The 24,485-nt window shown below is 38.7% G+C and overlaps 1 protein-coding gene across 2 annotated transcripts; it reads right to left on the minus strand.

Annotated features, from left to right (window-relative positions):
• Nucleotides 1-86: 86 nt before the first annotated feature.
• Nucleotides 87-24,315, minus strand: LOC139953502 (transient receptor potential cation channel subfamily V member 6-like). 2 transcript variants are annotated; one of them, XM_071952934.1, is made up of 16 exons: nucleotides 24,136-24,315; nucleotides 18,118-18,710; nucleotides 16,231-16,375; nucleotides 15,572-15,821; nucleotides 12,869-13,218; nucleotides 12,093-12,318; nucleotides 11,299-11,414; nucleotides 10,206-10,319; nucleotides 9,236-9,346; nucleotides 8,549-8,700; nucleotides 7,521-7,630; nucleotides 6,350-6,456; nucleotides 5,520-5,681; nucleotides 4,403-4,590; nucleotides 3,789-4,014; nucleotides 87-3,321 (listed from the first exon to the last, which is right to left on the minus strand). In XM_071952934.1, the coding sequence occupies exons 2-16, from the start codon at nucleotides 18,267-18,269 to the stop codon at nucleotides 3,016-3,018; spliced, it is 2,715 nt and encodes a 904-aa protein (XP_071809035.1). In that variant the 5' UTR covers nucleotides 18,270-18,710; nucleotides 24,136-24,315; the 3' UTR covers nucleotides 87-3,015. The 2 variants fall into 2 exon arrangements, with proteins under 2 accessions (XP_071809035.1, XP_071809043.1); XM_071952942.1 differs by lacking the exon at nucleotides 24,136-24,315 and adding an exon at nucleotides 22,492-22,543.
• Between the last annotated feature and the right edge of the window lie 170 nt (nucleotides 24,316-24,485).

The raw sequence follows: 24,485 nt of genomic DNA on the forward strand, positions 1-24,485 counted from the left end.
AAAGAGGTAAAGCTTCATGTTATTGCATTTGACATGAATGGCAATGCATACAAAGTTTGAAGTTTCATTTTGCTCTAGGTGGACCCTCCAGTCATTAAGCTATGTACATGTATTTGTTTCGATTTAAAGCCATTATACACTTCCAATAAACAGTATTGTCCAAGTCCCACACTTCTCGTATCACAACTTATATATAAAATAACAAACCTGTGAAAATTTAAGCTCAATCGGTCATCGGAGTCGGGAGAAAATAACGGGAAAACCCACTCCTGTTTTCGCGCGTTTCGCCGTGTCATGACATGTGTTTATAACAAATCCGTAATTCTCGTTAACGAGAATTGATATTGTTTTACCGTTTTCTCAAAAAGTAAAGCATTTCATGGACTAATATTTCAAGAGAAGTCTTTCACCATTACCTTCTGTAAACCCTGTAAATTATTTGTAAATCTGTGAACTTTTTTTTTTTTTCCTGTACCGAAAGGGTCCAATGGCTTTAAGTAAACATTAAAAGGCAAACATGTGAGTAATAGCCCACCTTAGCAGTGTCACTCGGGCTATGAGAGAATGACACTGCTTGGGTAAAATGTGAGGTCATTAATCGTAATTGCATTTTGGTTCGTAAAGTTGCCTAACAGCTAATTCTAGTTTTGTTCATCAATACAAAAATGATGAATTTACCCGTTTTCACATAAAGGCAGTCATAGATCTAAAAGAAGGCACAATAAGATATTATAGTAGATACTCAATTTCTAGACTGCTCACAAAAAGGTTCAGCCAAGAGTTTTATAAGATAACAAGAGGTTGCATACCAAACTAACTTTGGTCCGACAGGAAGCAATTCCGGCCGTTGAGAATATGGCGCTGATCCATCGTATGGTATAACAAAGGTCATGGACCAGTTCACAACATTCCTACTATTTTTGTAGGTGGTCATCTACATGTACACATAATTTACCAATAGGCATATAGTGATTCATGCTCATTGTTGAACAGCCCACTTGTGTGTTTGAATAATGAGTGCTATGATCTTGCTTTCTAATATTACATATATTCTATGGGTTCAACTTTACATATAAACAGTCCCCTGGAGACAAGCAGAGTATACTCTTCAAAACACTTGGGCCCAATTTCATGGCTCTGTCTACTGCCGAATTCTGCACTAATTACGAATACGAATCTCCGCTTACGTGCAAGCGGCAAATTTCTGTGCAAGCTGTGTAAGCGCAATAGGCCTAGTAATGTGGAGTACACACTTGTACTTGAGCCAAAATTCCCTGCTAACCTGTGAAATACATGTTAAATTTGCATCGGGGATAAAGAATATTAATTCTTTTTTTTTAACTATACACAGATGTGTTTCGATGTATGGGTAAAAAACCCAAAACTAATACTGTGAAATACACTTCCTCAAGTGCTGGTTCTTTGCACAGAGTAAGCAGAGCCATGAAATTGGGCCCGGCTCTTTTCGGAGCTGATGCCAAAAGAGAACCACATATGGTTGCACCCAAACCTTTACTGGTGCATGTATAATAGCAACTTCTTGGTATTAGAGGAAGTGGACACTATAATTACTCAAAATAATAATTAGCATAAAACCTTAGTGCCTACTTGGTAACGAGTAATGGGAAAGGTTGGTAGTATAAAACATTGTGCAAAATGGCTCCCTCTGAAGTGGAGTACTTTTCGAGAAAGAAGTAATTTTCCATGAATTTAATTTCGAGGTCTCGAAATCAAGCATCTGAAAGCACACAACTTCGTGTGATAATGGTGTTTTTTTTCTTCATTATTATCTCGCAACTTCGACGACCGATTGAGCTCCAATTTTCACAGGTTTATGCATATGTTGAGATTCACCAAGTGTGAGAAGACTGGTCTTTGACAATTACCATTAGTGTCCAGTGTCTTTAAAAATTAATGTCTACAAACAAAAAGATCATTTTAAAGTATGTATTAAGCCTAAGTACATCAACATAACCTAATTGGTGCTTATGTGCCTCAAATCAACACAACATTTCTTTTCTTTAGCAGTTTAATAATTATTTGAACAGAGCTTTTACGCAAAGATTTAAACATTGTATCATCTTTTAAGATGCTCAACAATGCTTTATACTGTTATAAAGATTATTACAAAAAAATTAATACATATTTCAAACAACTCTTAGTGTTCACTTCACACACATTGCATATTTGCTGAATAAAAAATTCACTTAAAAATATTTCATTTTCCTACATAATCTTCATTAATATTGTAAGAGGCTGTGTATGTCCTTATTTACTGTTCTAAACACTTAAGTTAAATTTGCATCAGGTATAAGTAATATAAACATTTAAACCCATATACCGATAAACTCGGTATTCCATAGATGAAAAATTGCATCATGGATAAAGAACATTTACTATGAATTTTGACCCTATAATGTGTGATAAGCACTGTACACTCTGCGCTTTCTCAAGTCCTGCTTTAAAAAAAGTAATAATTTTTAAACATACTGTACTGATCTGAATAATAATACATTGTAAAGCTTTTAACAGATTCAGCCAATAATAATATACAAATATAAACAAAACAAAAATAAAGATCAGTGTTATAGATATTGCTTTTTATGACATCGTTTTAATATGAAAAATTACCCAAATATGAGACTGTTTAAGGAAACATTGCACATGTTCCATCAAAGAACAAATAGTAGGGGGGAAGCCTGCTTTAAGGCCCGGTCACACAGGTCCCGATAATGAGAACGTTAAAAATGCACGTCCTCGCCTTGGTTGAATAAGCGTGGGCGTATTCTGCGTGGAGCAATTCAAACAATAGAATGCGTTCTCTTTGCGTCGTGATCGTTATCAATTTGTTATCGCTGCAGTGTGACTCAAATACAGTCTCAGAATGATCACACATTGCACACGTGACTTGGTAGTTTGGCTGGTAAACAAAATAATGTTGCCCTTATCTACTTTTAAAAGCAGCTCTATGAAATTGGGCCCAGTTGTAGAAAAATTACCTGTGGTTAACAAACATTAAACTACCGGGGGAAGGATGGATCGGCTTTTCGTCCGAGTCAATGGAGGGAGTCTCCTTGGGCTACCGCTGACGACCTGACTCTCCTGATCATGTGACTTCTCCGACTCCTGTGATGTCGCCGCTGATGTCGAAATTGATTCCTCAGGGATTGGGTTAAATGGTTGCTGAAAGGGATTAGAGGGGACGACGGATGGGCGTGATCCGCTACGGACCCCACGAGGGCGACGTTCCGCCTTGGCTCTGGAGGTCAACAGGAGAGCTTTGGCGTTGGTGTTTGCCCGGATGACCTTCCTAAGAGCACCCTGGAAAATGAATGAGTTGTGATTATTTTCTCGAAGCTCACAAATAGTTTTTTCAAAATCAAAGAAGATTCTGAGTAATCAAAGAGGATTCTGAGTATCTAAAGGCAGTGGACACTCTTGGTAATTACTCAAAATAATTATTATCATAAAACCTTACTTGGTAACGAGTAATAGGGAGCTATTGATTGTATAAGACATTGTGAGAAACCGCTCCCTCTCAAGTAATGTAGTATTCGAGAAAGAAGTAATTTACAGGAATTTGATATCGAGACCTCAGATTTAGAATTTGAGGTCTCGAAATCAAGCTTCTGAAAGCACTCAACTTTGTGTGACAAGGGCATTTTTTCTTTCATTTTTATCTTGCAACTTTGACGACAGACTAAACTCAAGAAGGTAATGGTAGCACTTACTTATTACATAAAAAAACATGAGATTTCATCGCAAAAAATATTTCATCAGAAATGTACCTTCCATTTGATTACAGCATCTCTATAAGCTCTCGCTCTGCTTTTAGGGAGGACCGTCTGAATGAGCAACGCTCGGCAGATGTACTCTTTCTTTGTCCCAGCGCTCATGTGCTCCTCAGTTGCCCTCTCTGGTTTTCGCATCTGCACGAGGGGCACGTTCATGTCATCCTTCTTCCAAGACTTGTACATGATGCGACGCCCCTTCTTAGGCATGGAAGGTTCCTCGCTGTATTAAAAAAATACCCAATAATTTAGCATAACAAGCCTGGTACCCTTTCTGTAGGCTAGTTTACTAGAGTCAACATATGAACAAATACTGAACTGTAGGGCAATGAACCAAAACTATCCACAAGCTACCGGGCACTCTCGGTGGTCTAGCTGGTAAGACATTGCTCTAGAATTGCAAAGGTTGTGGGTTTGAATCCCACCCGAGTAATTTGCCTGTGTTTTTTTTTTCACAGAACTCAGGAAAGTACTGAGTATACAATGCTTTTCAACACACATTGGTGTAAGAGTAAAATCAAAATTAATATTCTTTATCCCCGATGCAAATTTAAGTAGCAGATGATTGTTTTCTGCTTCAGCAGCTCTGAACAGATGGGCCCTGGACTCACCCTTGTGATGCGTCATCAGGGCACATCACCACTGTCCCTCCTGACTTGCTCATATTCTCCTCCTGTAGCAAGCCTTTCTTGAGGGCGTCGTTGTACGGGATGCGCATCTCAGTGGAGTAGGCATTCTTATACTTGGCCAGTTTGCTTTTTGAGATGGATCTCTCGATGTTCAGGAGTAGCATTGCCCACTGGAGGGTAAAGAAGAAACAAACCAACAAAGTTTAGTATTAATCTTCTAAAATACTTTTGAATATGTTGTTTAATTGCAGACGACCGAGGACTGAAGGCCCAAATAACTATTACTGTGCTCAAACTTGGGGTGGGGGAGAAGGGAATCCACAGGATCACTGGGCTTGTAGCTCAAAAAGTTTAACGGAGTTACTCGTCCTAACTTAGGACTAACCTTAATTTTTTTTTTAAATTTCTCATAGGTCTATTCCTAACTCTTTGTGTAATGGAACCCAGACTCTTTTAATAAGACAAAACAAGAATGAATAAGGAACAGGACTACATACACAGTTTAACATTCTTACTATTTTAATTTGAACAAGCTTTAAGAGAAGATTTATAGTATTTCATTTGTATTATGGGCAAGTACTCTTCAACGCTCAATGGATTTTAAATAATGCCCGTCTCAGATTGAAAGTCAACATTCAAACCAAAACACAAGACCGCCGGGCGTGTCCACTCATGAGTTTTTACTGGCTAGATGGTAAAATCACTGGCCTCGTCGGGCCTGCAGTAAAGTCTATTATCCTGAACCCTACATAGTATGCTTATTACTGGGCCAGGTACTGACCCAATTCATGCGACATGATCATCACCACAACAGTTTGGTTGTGTCAGAGAAAGACTCTGCTAGGGTAAAAATGTCAGGCCAGTAACTTTTGTGCACGAAATTTGTGATTATTGTTATTATCATTATTATTATTTTTTATTTGGGCAATAAGTCTATAACAGACATTAAAAACATTAGACAACAATAGAAAGATGCTAAAAGAAATAATGCAGAATGAGTTAAAATGCGATATAACTCCCAACAGGTAGGTCTGCAAGTAAAAAAAGTACACTATAAGATGGAAAGTGTTCTCGAAACTCCAACCTCTGGGAATCTTACCTGTCTCTTCCACTCCATCTTGGATCTCACCTCCACCTGCTGGTACGTCTTGGCCATCATGGCAATCAGCATGTTGACGAGCAACCACGGCAACAGCAACATGAAGATAAAGAAAAGGGTTCTGGACAGCCATCCGATGCGAGATTCACCAAAAACTTCATACTGTGTTGGACAAATTTGAAAAACACCAAATGGTGATAGTTTTGTTTTTCTTTTTACGAGAGAGACTTTTTGTGCATGCTTTCCTCAATCCTGTTGGCAAGTGTGACATAATTCCAGAGTGAGGCCATGCTCAAATTAAAAACTACGCACGACACTTAGCCATTGCTTTGTCCTTCGGATGGGACGTAAAGCCGTTGGTCCGTAGTGTTGTGTAACGCATGTAACAGAGCCCAGTGCACTTATTGAACAGAGAAGGAGTTCGCCCCGGTGTTACTGGCTGTGGCTGCTGGATGTGCCGTAGCACCTTGTAAACCCTTAAAAGGTGCTACATAATTGGATCTCAGAATTCATCACTGCAATAACCTATCTTTCTGTGTGAGTTTGTATTATACTCAGCGCATTGAGTACCTTGTTTGGTAGATACGTGCGCTATATAAGACTTTGATATTATTATTTTTATTATATCTGGTGCCCACTCCATTTTTTGCATAGCAAAGAAATTTGTAAAGCAGTATTTTCTGCCGAACAGCTTTATGAGATTGGGCCTAGATATTTGCAAATGCTGTATATTTGTTACTAAAATCTTAAAGAAATCATTCTCAGAATATCTCCGACCCCTTCCCCAAATTTCTTGACAATAATGCTACATCAAACTGTTTATAACTTACGGGGAAGTCACCAAATGCCATAAGGAAAGCCATCATGAAGGACCCGTACCACGTGTCAAAATCACTTGAACTCTCAGAAGGTGCTTCTTTAAATAGGTAGTAAAAAGCTGGAAAGGAAAGAAAATTTAAATCAGAATATTTAAATGTGATATTAAAATATTTAAATTAAGATGTGAGTAACCATGAACAAGAGTCTAAGATGGATGGCAAATCTTTAGAAGATACACCAACATGAAAGGCAACCTCCCAATGCGACTGAAAGAAAAGTGTATAACCAGTGCATCTAGTCAGTGCAATGTCATACACAACCTGCATAAAATACATTTGTAGATATTAAAGCCATTATACACTTTCGGAACAGAAAAAAAATAAAAGTTCACAGATTTACAAATAACTTACAGGGTTTACAGAAGGTAATGGTGAAAGACTTGTCTTGAAATATTATTCTATGAAACGCTTTACTTTTTGAGAAAACATTAAAACAATTATCACATCTTGACATCGAGAATTACGGATTTATTTTAAACACATGTCATGACACGGCGAAACGCGCGGAAACAAGGGTGGGTTTTCCCGTTATTTTCTCCCGACTCCCGATTTAAGTTGTGATACACGAAGTGTGGGCCTTTGGACAATACTGTTTACCAAAAGTGTCCAATGGCTTTAAGATGCGAGTAACCATGAACAAGAATCAAAGATGGATGGCAAGTCTTCAGAAGATACATGTACACCATCATGAAAGGCAACCTCCCAATGTGACTAAAGAAAAGTGTATGACCAATGCATCTTCAATGCAATGTCATACACAACTTAAACCTGCATACATGTAATACATTTGTAGATATTAACTTTGCATCGGGGATCAAGAATAAGTTGGTTTCACCCATACATGAAAAAAATAATCCACAGGAGTGTATTCCTCATCCCGGATGCAAAAATAACATCTTTGTATTAAATTTTTGCCGAACCTGCTGCTAACACATATAATTCGAACTGTCTCTAGCCACCAGGCTAGCTTGGTGGTATAGTGGTAAGACATCTACTCTAGGCAAAGGTCATGGGTTCGAATCCAACCTGAATGATCTGCCTGTGGATTTACATTGATTTGAATGGATTTGAATGGAAACGAATCAAGATGATTGCACGATGATAATAAATGTCTATACTTTACCTTCTCCAAAGATGATGATGAAGATGATGTAGATGATTGCAAATCGGCTGATGTCACCTTTCATCATCTTCCCAATCATGACAATCAACGGCCCCAGCTTCTCATGGCCTCTGTGAGACATGAAGGGCAGAAAATATTTATATTGTCATGTTGGTGCAAAAATACTGTTACATGTTAACAAGCATGTTAAAGGCAGTGGACACTATTGGTAATTACTCAAAATATTTATCAGCACAAAGCCCTACTTGGTAACGAGTAATGGAGAGAGGTTGGTAGTAAAAAACATTGCGAGAAACGACTCCCTCTGAAGTGGAGTAGTTTTCAAGAAAGAAGTAATTTTCCACGAATTTGATTTTGAGACCTCTGATTTAGAACTTGAGGTCTCGAAATCAAGCATCTGAAACCACACAACTCCGTGTGTAAGGGTGTTTTTTCTTTCATTATTATCTCGCAACTTCGACGACCAATTGAGCTCAATTTTTCACAGGTTTGTTATTTTATGCATATGTTGAGATACACCAAGTGGGAAGACTGGTCTTTGACAATTACCAATAGTGTCCACTGTCTTTAACTCTTCAAAATGTTAACAAGCAAGGGAATGCACCGTATTTTTGACCGTGTGAGGGACTCTCAAACATATTTGTATTAATTCCGGGGGTCTATTCATTCATACCTAAAACAGTAATTAAAGACTGGAACACATTACCATACATATATAAACAAAAGAGGGACAATAGGAGATCCACAATAAGCCTTTTTGAGATATGGCGGACCCAATGCTACAACACTGTAAAGTTGTGGTAAATTTGTGCGTATTGACCATAGAAATAGAACGTATGTTATTCAGTGAAGTGCGCATTTTAGGTGACGCGGCGTTTACACGTTAACCTAATGACCACAAACATGGTGAGCGTGGCATCAGTCGCGGCGTGTGACGCGGGTGTATAACGTCCGCCATACCTCAAAAAGGCTTATTGCAGGCGTACACGCACTTGCGTGTGTGAACCCGAGGGACTTTGTTGACCTACCTGTAGAAGAACAGCATATAGGAGAATGAGAATGGCATGATGATGATCAGCATGATGTCTTCCATCTGACGGAGTCCGAGGAACCTCAACGGGATGCAGATATACAACATTAAGATGGCGCACATGAACAGCCCTTTGAAGGGTAAAACCCACTGTTGGTATGAGAAAACAATAATATCAGCCGTCGATTTCACAAAACTCTTCCTTACTTAAGACTAATCTTAGGACTTAGGACGAGTCCCAACCCTGCACTGTAGCATGCAGACCTTAAGATTAATCTTAACTTAGGATGAGTTACTCATCTTAACTCGAGATAAGACAAGTCCTAACTCTTTGTGAAATCGACGGCTGATAATACAAATTTTTACTTGGTTAGAAGCCTAACAGCAAGTTTCGATAGTATAAAACATTTAGAGAATCAATTCACTTTGAAAAAATATACGGTTATGGATATAACTGTTTTCACCCTAAAATTTGAATCTGAGAAGCCATACAGTAAAATCTCCCAGATTGTGTATTGCAATTACGGATTACTCTTCCTACGTTGACATAACTGCTCCAGATTTTTGGTGATATCTAAAAACCTTTTGAAATGAAATTTTCACAAGTTAGTTCTATTGTATATTTCTATATTTATAAAGGAATAAATATATCAAACAGTTTACAATAAACGAAAGGTAAACTCACCAAGCTTTTGATATAATCCAAAAGGGACCCTCTGGATCGGATTTCGATGAACTCTACACAACTCTTAGCTACGCAGCCGATAATCACACACACTTCCGTAATGTAACGCATCTGGAAAGATCATTCAAAGATACTACATGTAATTTCAGTGAATCAAAATGTCGTGATCCCTCCCTTTCTTACCAAATAAAAATGTAAGTTTCATCAGTAAATTACTTAATTTGAAATAGGCAAAACACCCCAAATATTGTCAAAAAGTCTGTAAATGAATAATCATGTTGATTTTCTTTAATCCCAATACCGGTGAGGCTGGTTGCAAAATTTTCTCTCTCCACACTAGTGTATACCTCGTTTCTTATTAAAGGGGCTTGCGCTGCCACACTTCGTGAGAGAGCATTCCAGTAATTATTTGTTGGTGCTGAAGTGTTGATGTTTGTTGACATGACAAATTAATCATGATCTCATTGTGTATTGCTATATATTTTTGGATGAATAAAAAAAGCCTATGCTTAAAGAAACGTTACAGAATTGGTAAGAACAAAAATCATGAAGATCACAGATTTACATAAAACTTACACTGTCTATTGATGATGATAGCAGAAAACATCCCTCGAAATATTTCTGTCTGAAATGTCATATTTGATGAGAAATACGTAATCTAATTGGAGTTTATCGCTCAGTGAGCATTTTATTCATTTTTGTTTTGGCATCGATGCAATGCAAAATTTGTAACCGGCTTTTCACTATTCTCTCGTGACCCAGATGGCCGGTCGATCTCAAACTTCTTCAGGTTTGTCAGTTTATGTAATTTTGGTTGATACATAAAGTGCTTACACTGCCAGCAACTGTGTTGTTTGCAAAAACCAATTCTGTAATGTTCCTTTAAGTTGCATCCATCCTCTCTTTGTAAACAGAGTTTTGGGCTAGTTGGAGTTCGAGGTACTAAAACATAAGTATCATATAGACTCACTTTAGTATAAACATCATCGCCTGAAAGTAAATCTGTCTCTGGTCTCAGGTTGACGGCAGTACTCAGGAGGGTCAAATGTAAACACGCCCAGATAAACTTGAAGATAAATCGCCCCTGAAATCATAACGTACAAAAAAATCCTTTAAAGGCAGTGGACACTATTGGTAATTACTATTGGTACTCAAAATAATTACTAGCATAAAACCCTTCTTGGTGAGAAGTAATGGGGAGAGATTGATGGTATAACACATTGTGAGAAACGGCTTCCTCTGAAGTAACGTAGTTTTCCAGAAAAAAGTAATTTTCCACGAATTTGATTTCGAGACCTCAGCTTTAGAACTTGAGGTCTCGAAATTAACCATCTAAACGCCGTGTGCCAAGGGTGTTTTTTCTTTCATTATTATCTCTCAAGTTCGATGACCGATTGAGCTCAAATTTTCACAGGTTTGTTAGTTTATGCATATGTCAAGATACACCAACCTCGAAGGCTAGTCTTTGACAATTACCAATAGTGTCCACTGCCTTTAAACAAATTCCTTTAAAAAAGTTTATATATATGAATGAAGACATGGAAAATTTTGGAATGCTAGAGTCCCAGAAGTCTCCCATTGACTAACATGCGGGCAAGCCAAGGGTGCCATTTGCCATAGTGTTTTGTGATACCATGGTAATATATTCCACTTCTTTGGAGGCGATCATTGTCGTCTTCCAACATTAATACAACAAAATTGGCATTTAAAAAAAGCATACTAGCAGTGGAAAACGAAAACAACAATGGTGGTCGTTGACAGAAATATTAATTCAATACTGTTACCTATAAAGCACATTGCATAGGAAGGTATATCAATTTACTTAGTACCAGCATATTTAGAACATCGAACTCGGGTAATTTCTAATAATATACAGAGAAAGTGCGCCTCACAAAAAGCTAAGAATGATCGTAACTGCAAATCAATCATAGTTGCTTAGTAAAGTGTGATGCCACAATGCAAATCACTATGGTGATACTGACAATTTGTCTTACAATGGATTTTATTGGCTTTGTGAAATCGACCCCGGGTCATGCAACTATAAAACATGAAGGAGGCTTTACCCGGGCATATCTCTTCCATTTCTCTTGTAGCAGGTGGTTGATGACTTGCCCCTCCAGCATCTTAAGATGGCAGGGATCATCCTTTTTGATTATTGCTCGCAGGGCTGAATGTTCATCTGAAAGACAAAACGAAAAGGTATAATAACCAATTTAAATGTTGCAACTTTGAAGACAGCCAAGGAGAAAGAGAATGTCAGTTTTGCATTGAGGATGAAGAAGAATATAATTTTTGTTTTTACCCTTACGTACACCGATGTGTATTTAGCATTGTATACATGTACTCAGTACTTCCCTGGGTTCTGTAAACACAGGCAAATCACTTGAGTAGGACTTGTACCTACGACCTTTGCATTGCTAGAGCAGAGCCCAATTTCATTGCTCTGCTTAACGACAAGGTTTGCGCTTACAATCACAGTTCTCCGCTTAGGCGCAAAATTTCTGCATTAGCTGTGCAAGTGAAGAATGCCTAGTTGAGTAAGCACGCAAAAATTCCCAGCTAACCTGTGAAAATTCTAGAATTCCCTGCATTCATAAGTGTCGATTATTTGTTAACCAGAGCCATGAAATAGGGCCCAGATGTCTTACCACTGGGGACCACAGAGCTAGCCTGGAAGTGAGAGGCAATTTAAATCTGATATTTTTAGCAGTGGGTACCGCAACGATTTAACAGATGTAAATTTGCATCAGGGATGCAAATATTATTTGCTTTTACCCTTACACCGATGAATATAAAGCACTGTATACTCTGTATTTTCCGAGTTCTGTGAAAAATAAATCACAGGCATATTACTCACTCTGGTGTCCATCTACCCCAATAGTATCCAGCATGCCCAATGGGTAAGCGACGTAGGCCAGGTTCCCATGTGCCCACTGGGTCTCACTGGCCAGGTCGAGTAGACTGGTGAATAGCTCACTGCGACCCAGTCGGTAGGACAGCTCCAGAGGGGTCAGACCTGCCTTGTTTGGGATGTGGTAGTTGGCCGGCATCTTGTATTGACGGATGATGTGTTTGAACATCAGCTGTGGTGAAGAAGAAGGATGAAGAATTGAGATCAAAGTTGAACAATTACTGACTACCAAACACCAGTTAAAAAAGAAAAGAAAAAAAGTTTCACTTTACGCAATGCCTTTTAACTCGTTTCCCCTGGTTTTTGTAAAAATGTTTTTGTCGCAAATTTAACATGTTTCTTAATGTGTTTCAACGTTTTGTTTAACCTTGGTTTTGTTGCCTCAATAAAGATGGTTACATGTATATATTAATAAAAGCTTGATGTGTTTCAAATGACGATTTACAACACAGTGGCATTCCCTGCTCTTCCGTTTCCATTTTCCAAGAAAGCAGTTGACTAAGAACAATCTATCACATTTCGCCTCAACACCCCACGGCAGTTTGAGACCTCCAATAACTTTCACCAATATCTTACAACACTACTCGTCCTAACTCAAGTTAAGACTAGTCTTGACTCTTTGTGAAATCCACCCCCTAGGTTAACTGTAAAGGGGGAACTGCTTTGCGAAATGCCAATATTGACAGAAATAAAAGGCTTGATAAACTAAAGAGTACATGTACCTTCTGATTGTGGATGATGACCATGTGTACCACAGTGTTTCCGAATGAGTCCTTGGCGTTAGGATTGACGTGCCCCTGCCCAGACCTGTTCTTCAGACTCTCCTCGATCAGGTAATCGTAGATCTGAGTGTTTCCGACGCTGGCCGCAAACGCCAGCGGGTACTCCCCATAGTAAACCTCCCCTTCGTAGTTGGATGGTTTGAGCTTGATCTGCTTGGGATCCTTGAGGTCGTTCGGCCGGAAGAAACGTCCAGTGGCCCGCTGGTCCAGCTGGGCGTGGTACTGGCCGGTGAGGAATCGGACCGATTCGATGTCTTGGTTAACGATCGCCATGTGGAGTGCATTCTCCCCTGTAAGGAGTAAAAAAATTGATGTCATTTAACCCCCTAAAAAACACTAATTTCTGTATAATCATCACAAAACGCCCAGACAGTTATAATATAAAAAGTTCAGTAAACATTTCAACAGAAAAACCAAGAACCAGTTTTTGTTCTTACTAAAAATGACTGTTAGCAAGAACCATAACCAGTTTTTGTCCCTACTAAAAATTACTATACGCATAAAAACTTTCTTGATAACGAGCAATGGAGAGCTGTTTATAGAATAAAGCATTGTGAGAAACAGCTCCTTCTGAAGTAACATAGTTTTGAGAAAGAGGTAATTCAATATCAAAAGACTTCAGGCCTGAAGCCTTTTATTAGGCATCTGAAAGCACACAAAAATGTGCAACAAGGGTGTTTTTTCTTTCCTTATTCTCTTGCAACTTCGATGACCAAATGGGTTTAACATTTCACAGGTTTGTTATTTTATGTGTATGTTGGGATACACCAAGTGTGAATACTGGTGTTTGAATTACCAAGCGTGTTCAGTGCCTTTAAATGTTTGAATCAACGTGTTAGCTAGCGAGCCGTGCACGCCGTGTTAGCACGGCCAGTTGGGCTGAAAACACGGGCAACATTTTTATGCACGGCTTGGGTGAAGCCGTGCTGTCTAATAATTTCAGTGAAAATTACTGAACTTCTTTTATTATTTTTTTGTTGTTCAACAGTTTAAACAGCAGTGAGTAAAATTAGATTTGGTTTTACCAGATTTCCTTCTTCCTTTTGAATCAAAATTTCAACGACGCAACCATAAAACAATCACTCGAAGTTGCCTTGAAAACACTGACCACATCGCGACCACACAAAACACAACGCACAAACCACACTTTACACAACGCACGTGCAAATTACACAACGCAAGCGAGACACGCAGACTTCGTTTTAACAGTCAGTCGTCGTCATCGACCGTCATCAGCAGGCAGCATGAACTCCATGCACGTGTGGTATGATAGAGGCGAATTCACACGCGTTTTCGTTCAGATTATTTTAGGTACCAATCTCATCTCCACGATCCTACAAACCATCGCGCTCTGGATTTTTCTACTATGACGTCAGTATTGGTAACTAAGTAACACGCGGCGCAGTGCACCTTTTACCGCATACATTCTGCAGTTGCTTTGTAGATTGGTTCCGCAGTTTTTCCCAACTCGACGGCGGCAAACATGAAGATCTTTTTTCCTTCTAGAAATTCAAGGGCACATTGTTTGTTCGTTGTAGAGTTTGGTTGAAACATCAAGACTTTTTTGGATTTCAATGTTTGCATCTCTTGGGTGTTAATGCAGTTGACAAAACGATGTTTATTTTCCGCTCGAAAGGTTCAAAAACTGGTTCATGTTTCTTTTCAAATCTCAAGTCGGTTTTGCTGTAGGGGGGGATAGACCCCCCAAATTTATTTTTTTTGCCCAGTGGAACTACTTAAATGGCACTGTCTTTCATAACTGTTTGTTCTTTATTCTCCGTAGACTGTTTACAAATTGCCTTTGACCCAGTTTCAACAATTAAACAACCTATAAGACTTAAACGCTATGAAACCTAAACACATACAAAGGAAAATTACCATGATCAAACAATTATGGTACATGTAAATCACTCTTGGCATTTTGATTGGTTGCAAATACTTGTGTGAATCATTATTTTACATTAATTAATTGATTTGTTTAAATTAAATACAAAAACTATTATCAGCTTCTTGACCTTAGGCCTATAGTTCTGAAATCGAATGGACAAGAATGGATAGAAAATTAACATTAGTAAATGATAACTCTGAATTTCTTCAATACCTCTTCATTTTTTTTTAAGTCTTTAAGCAAAATTTTGTATCAAGAGTAACACATGCCAAAAAATATTTTGTTGACAGCAAACTTGTACTGCATTATTTGTATGAATTTGAATCATTTCAGGCTAAATGGGTCCAAGCTCCATGGTCCAAGTAACTGCTTTGAACTGGCCTATTGACCCAGACACATTTTATAGAGTTTAATAATGTATAGTGGACGTCGATCACCTTTATAATATCTGTGCTTTAAAGCCTCTCATTTTCAAGTTGAAAACAAAACAAAAACTAAATCAAAATAGTTTACTTGTAACAGAAATAGGTACCAGAAATGCTTTCACGGCCCTTGGGGGGGGGGGGGGGGGGGGTGAGACAGACTTGGCGCTGGGCGCTCGTGTTGTGTGCTACCCACAGGTTTCTATTTTTTTGTAGTGATTTTAGGTTGCACTCCCACTTTTTCAGTTTGCACTCCCACTTTCCAAATTCCTGGCTAAGACACTGGTTTGAATATTGGTCACAAACTTGCTCAGGCACATGGAGAGCACTCACCGTAATAATCTGAGCCCTCGTAGATGTCGTTGGCCAGTTCTGGGTAAGCCTCCAGGAGGAAGCGGGCGATGTCTCGATGCATCTTGGTGTTGTTGAGGTAGCAGAGATGCAGTATGGTCTCGCCGACCTCTCCGCGCTTGGACAGGTCCCAGCCGGCCTTGTGCTCGCTGAAGCGATTGATGGCCTGCTGCTGGTACTCGTGGAATTCCTGCATCAGTTCCTGGTTGCTCATGGAGTCCAGGATGCTCTTCTGCGGAGTGGAGAAGAGGAAGAAGACATGTTTGCTTCAAGAAATATTTTGAAAGAGGGGCTTTCAAGCAATCGCACAACATCGGTAAACAGTATTGTCCAAAGGCCCACACTCTGTGTATCACAACTTATAAAATAACAAACCTGTGAAAATTTAGGCTCATCGGTCATCGGAGTCGGGATAAATTTTTGGTAAAACCCACCCTTGTTTCTGCGATATTGAGAATTGACAATTGTTTTAATGTTTTCTCAGAAAGTAAGCATTTCATGGAATAATATTTTAAGGGAAGTCTTTTATATTTGTAAATCTGTGAACCTTTAATTTTTGTTCTGTTCAGAAAGTGTCCAATGGCTTTAAAGAAGGGGTGCTCCAGAACTTAATGGATCAAATTACTTTTGTGTTATCGTACCTTTTTATCATCAACAGTATCCTTCCGATATTGGATGTAGTCCCATTCATTAATCATCTTCCCATTGCCATTGTTGTATAAGTACGGTCCAACCTCCTTCCGGATCAGCTCTTGAAACTCTGCGTCACTCTTCCTGTTACGGTAGCTGGAAATAATCATCAAATACAAAATATTATTAATATCAATAATATTAAGCAGGTCTTGTAATAGCCATAATAAAACAAATTCTCTATACTAGATCAGTTCTGTAATTAAAAAGATTGGTTTTAAGTTCAAATTTAAAGGAACACGTTGCCTTGGATCGGTCGAGTTGGTCTTTGAAAAGCGTTCTGTAACCGTTTGTTATAGAATGCATATGGGTAGAAAGATGTTGTAAAATTAGAATACAATGATCTACACAAATATGCCTCGAAAGTTTTTTTTACCTCGTCGACTAACACCGTCAGCCATTTATTTGACTCCCATAAATGGCCGACTGTGTTAGTTCGCGAGGTAAAAGGAAAACCGTGCAATTTTGAGTGATACTTGTGTGGATCATTATATTCTACTTTTAAAACATCTTTCTAACCATATGCATTTCATAACAAACGTTTTCAAACGCTTTTTATAGACCAACTCGTCCGATCCAAGGCAACGTGTTCCTTTATTGTTCAAGGCAAATTGTTCTAGCGTGGTACAGTCTTTGACATGGTTGGGAAGAGAGTTCAATAGTTTTGTTGAAACATATTGGAAGGAACTTGACTGTATTTCAATGATTTGGTTGTGTGGTACTTGGTTTTGTTTCATTGTTTTGAAAAGTGCGTTATGGCTGTACGGTCCAGTAATACACGACTCACATTTTGTTGGTTAAAGCATTGGGGAACATGGCAATTGACTGACATGTCAGCTGTTCAAACACAACTTTGTGTGACAAGGGTGTTTTTTTTTCTTCCCATTATTATCTTGTAACTTCGATGACCAATTGAGTTCTAGTTTTAACAGGTTTGTTATTTTGAGATACACCTAGTGAGAAGACTGGTCTTTGACAATTACCAAAGGTGTTCAGTGTCTTTTATTGCTTCTCTTCACCAAGTGGTAAAAATGGGTACCCGCCCTTGAGGGTAGGGCTTGATGCGTGTTTGAATATGCCTTCTGAGCGCCAAGGCAGCCCAGAGCTGTACACTTCCCATGGAGCCGAGACAGATTCTCTACTTTATTAGCTATTTTAAGATATGGGGGCACATTATGATGGCACTATATTCGGTTTGGGTAAATCCAATCCTATGGTGTCCACCGTATCTCAACAAGGCTAATTGTACCTCAACAACAAAATTTGAGCAGTTACTTTGGGTGTTTGGGTTGGCATAGTGGCATCTTTCATCGCCTTCCACCTCTAGGACCCCGGTTCAAATACTGCCGAGGACACCATATGGATTGGGTTTTCAGTCAGTACCCGATGGCGTGGGGTTTCCCTAGAATATATTTTTTGGGTTTTCCTCTAACTTCCTGGGTTCTTGGCTATACAAGTGATTAAGTTTGCTTTTCCAGCGAGTCATCGGCTTCACAACCAATATTAATAGTCACCAATCCTCCAAAATCAGACTACATACTGTGTAGGAATTTTTGGAGGATTTGGTCGGGTGTCAACATTCAGCAGCCACAGCCAGGAACACCGGGTGAACCCCTTCTCTTTTCGATAAGTGCACTCGGTTCTTTTTACATGCGTTACACAACACATTGGACCAACAGCTTTACGTCCCATCTGAAGGACGAAGCAATGGTCAAGCTTCTTGCTTAAGGATGCAAGTGTCACAGCCGAGGGATTCGAACCCACACTCTGCTGATCAGAAACACCAGAGTTTGAATTCGGTGCTCGTAACCCTCGGCAACGACACTTCCACGTCTTACCTCTCCACCAGCCTCCCCTGACCACTGAAGTAGATTAGATCATACATGGCGTTCTTATTCTCATTCTGTTTCTTCCATTCCTTGTCTCCGGACTCCATCAGCCCATTGAAGAAACACTGGCACTGTAGGTACCTCCTGACTGCCGACCCCATCTTGATGCGCTTTCCTCAATCTATATTCAGGCGATCATCATCACAAACAGTTTCAGCCTGTACTTCTTTCAAAGTTTTTTATCAAAACATCATCATTGTTTTCGGATATAAAATTGTCTTCACGTGTGTGCATTTATGGGTCGAGGAACACTGTTCATTCAGGATTCTGTGACAATGATTTCACAAATAGTTTCAGCCTGTACTTCTACAATACTTTTTATCAAAAGATCACATCTTTGCTTCCTTTTTCAAATTGTCTTCGAGTTTGTGCATTTATGGATCGAGGAACACTGTTCAGAATGCTGAGTCAGAGGTTTTCCAGTGAAGACTGAGACAGGTTTCGATTAGTTCTCAGTACCATGGGTGTCGAAGATCTATTTGTCATTTTCATTCCTGCTTCGTGACTTTTCTCGTCGTGTGGAGATCCTTCAAGATGAAGCACTATATCAAGAAAGTGGGAAACAAAAAGTAAAAATACATAAAAATATATTATATGTAGTATTTATTCAATATGTGATCCTTGGCTACACGGCAGTTGCATGGCTTCTGACTGACAGACCCCCAACCAAAGGTACATTGTAATTAGACAAAACAGAGAGATCGCCAACCACAGATAGGGCTGGATAGCTTAAAGGGTAGAGCAACGGCATGTTAATCCAAAGGTCCTTGGTTTCTGTGTTAAACCCCATATCAACAATAATACACAGTTCTTAAGATTCTTAACCACTCCCATAGCAACTTATTCAGACTGACTCCTGTTTTGTGCACACTGAATGCTATTATTTAGCAGCAAAAGGCGTTTTTTGAGTTAGCAAAGTTAACTGGAACATTTTGTGTAGAATTTTGATACATGCTACATAAAAAAGCATGACAAGGAAAATCTTTCATTGACATCCAACAGCACCCTAAAATCACTCATAATATTTGTTTTCAATTGGCATGCAGAGCTCAGTTTGAATTATTGATGGCTGTTTTCAAGGAGGCCTATACTTGAAAACCGATTCAACACACTTTGATTCCCATTCATAAATACCTTTTCGGTCAAAAACTGTTTCAGCCGTTGCTCTCGACCAATAGGAATGAAGAAACTGTCTTATAAGAACAGGTGCAAGGTCGCGTGTCATTCACAGAAAAAATAGTGTACAAGTGTAGCCCCCTTTTTATGGATACCATTCCAGACCCAATAAAAAAAATTCATGTTTGTTTTTCTCTTGACGCCAGTAAGCCTTGAACATTTGTATGACACCATTGCATAATAGTACATTGACAACATTACACTCAACTGTTAGAATACAACAACACGCTGTACAGGGACAACTGTAGAGTGAGAATCAATAGCTCTACTGGCCTGTACACTACTGTGTTAAAATTTATCTGATGCAAAAGGACACTGTTACACAGAAACTACATTGTTAGTCAGAGGAATTCAACTTAAAGCTGGCACTTGTGACCAAGCAAATCGAACAATGCACATTACCAAATGTACCCGACATTCTTCAAACCTAACTTACAAATGGGGTCATTGCCCTATGTTCCGACACACCAACACTGTATGTTTTCATGACATCTCCATGTTCTGATACCACATAGTGTATTTTCCTATTCATAACCCTTAAGGCTATAACTCTAGCGCTAATTCTAACCCCAGCATGTAAATTTGTAAAATTATAGAACAGTCATCGTACATACTACATAGTGATAGTAGTATGTTTACAATCAGTGTGTAGTGTTTGTATTATGGCAAAAACATCCACTTTTCATTGATCTAGAGGTCAGCATTTCTGGAACGCCGCAAGCACACGTATCCTCATACGTATAGTTCACACGCAGCCGGCCTTCACTTAATAGTCACACTCTACTAATAAGTGCCTATTGATGCACTGCTGTTACTAAGCAACACACAACACGCTGGCTATTAAACATTTGGTATATAATGCATACAGCTGGACTTGCATTGCCATTGATTATAAGCTAATTAGCTTATAATAATGTCTTAATGACAAATTGATTATTTTGTGTTGACATCGAGTACAACAATGTACACGTTTTAAAGCAATACTCTCCATAATTTCTTCTTCTGCAGATTTTCACAGATAAAATCCTACAATATGAAGTGCAATGCTGCACTAAAATTAAATTGATGAAAACAGGTAAAAGTCAAATTTTAGAAACATTGACTAAAGACAAGACATGAAGTTCCAAGCTGACTTCTCATAATTTTTTATTTTTGGTCTCAACTTGAACACTTCACAATTAGCTCAGGTAGAGTTACTGTCGTAATCTGACTGCAAGATCCTCCCTTGTCCTGTTTTCGAGGTACTATGTATGCCTTTTTATTTGAATTGGAAAAAAGAATAATGATGCCATATATCAACTGATTTGCCACGACTTTAGGGACACCTTGATCTTAAAAACAGGACGTCCATGATACAAGGAAGGAGTCCAACCTGGGTTGGATGATGAACCCCCTTCCTTTACTTAAGTTGCGATTACGTTACCCTCCTCCCAACGGTGGCCGTCGGGAGGAGGGTTACGCTATCGGAACTACCTTTACATGTACAGCATAAGGAATTGTCTTCCTAATTCTAGAGTTAACCAACGGTTCTTTTCAGAACCACCCCAACTCATTTAGAGATAGTCCTAATTCTATCCGATGTCGGTCACTTCGTATCCAAGTCACTTCGTACCAAAGTCACTTCCTACATCAACTGTCTGACCATGGTCTGACTCTGGCAGAAGTGGCCGGCCTTCATTATTTTCTTTCATGTGGACATCGACACTGATAATATTACACGGTAATTAAAAAACGACTTGCAGGAAGATCAGAATGAATGTTCAGCTCACTACCTTTGTAAAAAAAGGGTCCAGTTATTATTATTATTGCTGAATTAATGTTCTTCACTTTGAGTTTGACGCGATTTTCTCATTGAGTCATGGGCTCCAGTTTTGACTTGTCCGACAGAGAATGGCACGCATTGAGGGCATGTTTAAAGACACTGAACACTATTGGAAATTGTCAAAGACCAGTCTTCTCACTTGGTGTATCTCAACATAGATAGATGTCATAAAATAAAAAACCTGTGAAAATTTGAGCTCAATCGGTCGTCGAAGTTGCGAGATGATAATGAAAGAAAAAACAACCTTGTCACACGAAGTTGTGTGCTTTCAGATGCTTGATTTCGAGACCTCAAATTCTAAATCTGACACTCTTGAAATCAAATTCGTGGAAAATAACTTCTTTCTTGAAAACTACTTTACTTCAGAGGGAGCCATTTCTCACAATGTTTTTTACTATCAACAGCTCCCCAATACTTGTTTCCAAGTAAGGTTTTATGCTAATATTTATTTTGAGTAATTACCAATAGTGTCCACTGCCTTTAAAGCCATTATACACTTCCGGAACAGAAAAAGAAAAAAAAAATCACAGATTTACAAATAACTTACAGGGTTTACAGAAGGTAATGGTGAAAGACTTCTCTTGAAATATTATCGTAGGGTCATACGTTATCGACCCTCACATGTTTTCGGTCCCCAACTTTGATTCCCGTTTATCGCGAAATTGTGCAAGCTGCACCGGTGACAGAAGCTATGCAGTTTACTCACGGTCTGTATTTTCATCAGGCTTAATCATGCTGAGAATAAAGTTTCCTGTCGTTGGTTATGCTCAAACATTTATAAAATGATTGATTTTTGGTACTAATCACTAGTGCATTATTATGCCAACATTCAAATGAGTCAAAGAAACATCATCCCACCTCGAAAGTTCACAACAAAATTACTATCTGCTAGATTGAGTTTCATTCTGCTTTAGTCACTAGATGGATCACGTGAGGTGGTTACTATTTGGGATTCTATGGTGTGCAAATGTGGGGAATTTTTTTTTTGATTTACTCATGCATACTGTAATAAATTCCGATAAGCGTAATAAATATTAAGTCTACATTAAAGAGAAAATATCATAGATTGGTCTCTTATCTCCTGAAACCAAAAATTACTGGTCTAAAATGGGGGAAAACGGATTGTTATGAAGTGTGAGTGCATCAGGGGGGGGGGGGGGGTGGGTGTTTTACTTTCATGCCTTATGATATCTCTGGATTCTAATAAAGTAGCCATAATGCCTTAGGACAAAAATGTAATTAAATTTGTTAAGTAGTAATTGAATAATATTTTTGATTTATTTTGCACGCCATACTAGCTTCTGAATATTCAATAAAATACCAACCAATGAAAGGTGTGAAAACATATGACGTTGCTCCAATGTCGTGCATGCATAAGCACTGTTAATAGTGGACTGTCTCTCGCAACGTAAAACCAAACCTTAAAAAATTTCAACACACCATGAAGTGAAAGTGTTATTGTTATAAAATTGGATAGATGATTTGAAAAAAAAATATTTACTTTTTGATTGTGAACAATTTTCCTGTTATCCTACTGAAAACACATGACACCAGGATATTCCATGAAATGCTTTACTTTTTGAGAAAACATTAAAACAATTATCAATTCTCGTTACATGTCGAGAATTTAGGATTTATTTTGAACACATGTCATGACACGGCGAAACGTGCAGAAACAAGGGTGGGTTTTCCTGTTATTTTCTCCCGACTCTGATGATTGATTGCCTAAATTTTCACAGGTTTATTTTACATATATAAGTTGTGATACACGAAGTGTGGGCCTTTGGACAATACTGTTAGTGTTTACCAAAAGTGTCCAATGGCTTTAACTCAAGCTTTTCCTCCAGAAATTACTACATTTGCGGTTTTAAAAACTCTCCTAAAGTGTGACTGTTTTATAACCAGTGCTGATAACAAAAACCGAAGGAAAAATTTTCGAATGGCGCCACCACTTTTTCATTCGATATGAAATAATATAGTTTATAACCTCAATGAGATATCCCTTTTTGTAAAAATTAGTGAAAAAGTGGTGGCGCCATACGGAAAGTTATCAAAAACGAATCCCCAATTTTAGTTTGAAAACCCCCCCAAAAAAACAAAGGTTTGTTTCAAATTGTTTCGTTCGTCTCAACGTATGACCTGACTTGGGTACGAACAAGTAACTTGGCCCTTGGGTACGAACAAGTAACTTGGGTACGAACAAGTAACTTGGGTACGAACAAGTAACTTGGGTACGAAGTGACTTGGGTACGAAGTGGCTTGGGTACGAAGTGGCTTGGGTACGAACCGTAATGACTTGGTTACGAAGTGACTTGGGTACGAAGTGACTTGGATACGAAGCGAGTTGGGTACGAAGTGACCGACATTAATTTTATCAATTAGCCTTCAATTCAAGTGAAACCTAAATTAATTGTAAAAAAGAAAACCTCCATCATCCAACCAAACCAACCATTTGGGACTCTACTTTGGTAGGATGGTGGGTTTAAATTTATTAATCGACCATATCGACACTAAGAATCAGTGACAGTGACACTCACCTGTGTGAGTGTGACTTTGTCACTGTCAGTGTCACTGACACTGAGTGACAGTCTCGAATAGTGTTGTTTTCACAGTGCAGTCATGACAGTTACACTTTACACTCAGCTCAGTGAAAGTTACACTGTAGAGTGAGTTATCCTTTAACTATGAATGATTGAATACAAATGAAAAAAATTGAAATATCATTATAACTTAAGACTTAAGTTTCTTCCTCCATATGTTAAAACCAACTAAGCCGACAATATGGCCCAATACTTTCTACACTTGGTAAACCAAACAAACCAGTAACCAGCAACCTAGCCCCACTTATGTGGCAAAGGAAAGGATTCAGCTATCCTTTGCCACACAAGTGGGGCTACCACTACCAGCAACCAAGCACGTCAGCAGTTTTTGTGTTGAGGAAGCAATAACTGCAATATGATCATGTTTACCATTTCACTGCTGAGCAGACACACACAGTCATGACATTCCGTTTGATGGGTGAATGATGGGCATGTCCTGGGTGGTCGATTCCAATCATCTGGTTTTCAATACTTAAATTAAGTCTTAATTTGCTAAGAAGGAAATAGTGAAAAGGATCTCGAGCAAGCACGACAGCCTTCACATGTCACACTCGGTTGCCAAGAAAATAATGCCATCAAGATAATTGCTTTTAGTTTACGCCCTCTACTGTCGACATGTCGCGAAAGAAACTTTCGTTCCAAGAGTTGTCACAACGTCGTCTGCTGGCTTCAAGCTGAGTAGTGGCTTGGGGGTTCCATTCTCATCGCCACTATGCAAA

The sequence above is a fragment of the Asterias amurensis genome, chromosome 2 (assembly GCF_032118995.1).
Source record: "Asterias amurensis chromosome 2, ASM3211899v1".
NCBI lineage: Eukaryota > Metazoa > Echinodermata > Asteroidea > Forcipulatida > Asteriidae > Asterias > Asterias amurensis.

Excerpts from the sequence above, each read along its gene's own strand:
- LOC139953502 (XM_071952934.1), bottom strand. The coding sequence starts at position 18,269 with ATGGGGTCGGCAGTCAGGAGGTACCTACAGTGCCAGTGTTTCTTCAAT. Across the intron at positions 16,376-18,117 it reads CAGGGGAGGCTGGTGGAGAG|CTACCGTAACAGGAAGAGTG; the intron begins GTAAGACGTGGA and ends GATTATTTCCAG. Across the intron at positions 9,347-10,205 it reads GCGATGATGTTTATACTAAA|ATGCGTTACATTACGGAAGT; the intron begins GTGAGTCTATAT and ends TGATCTTTCCAG.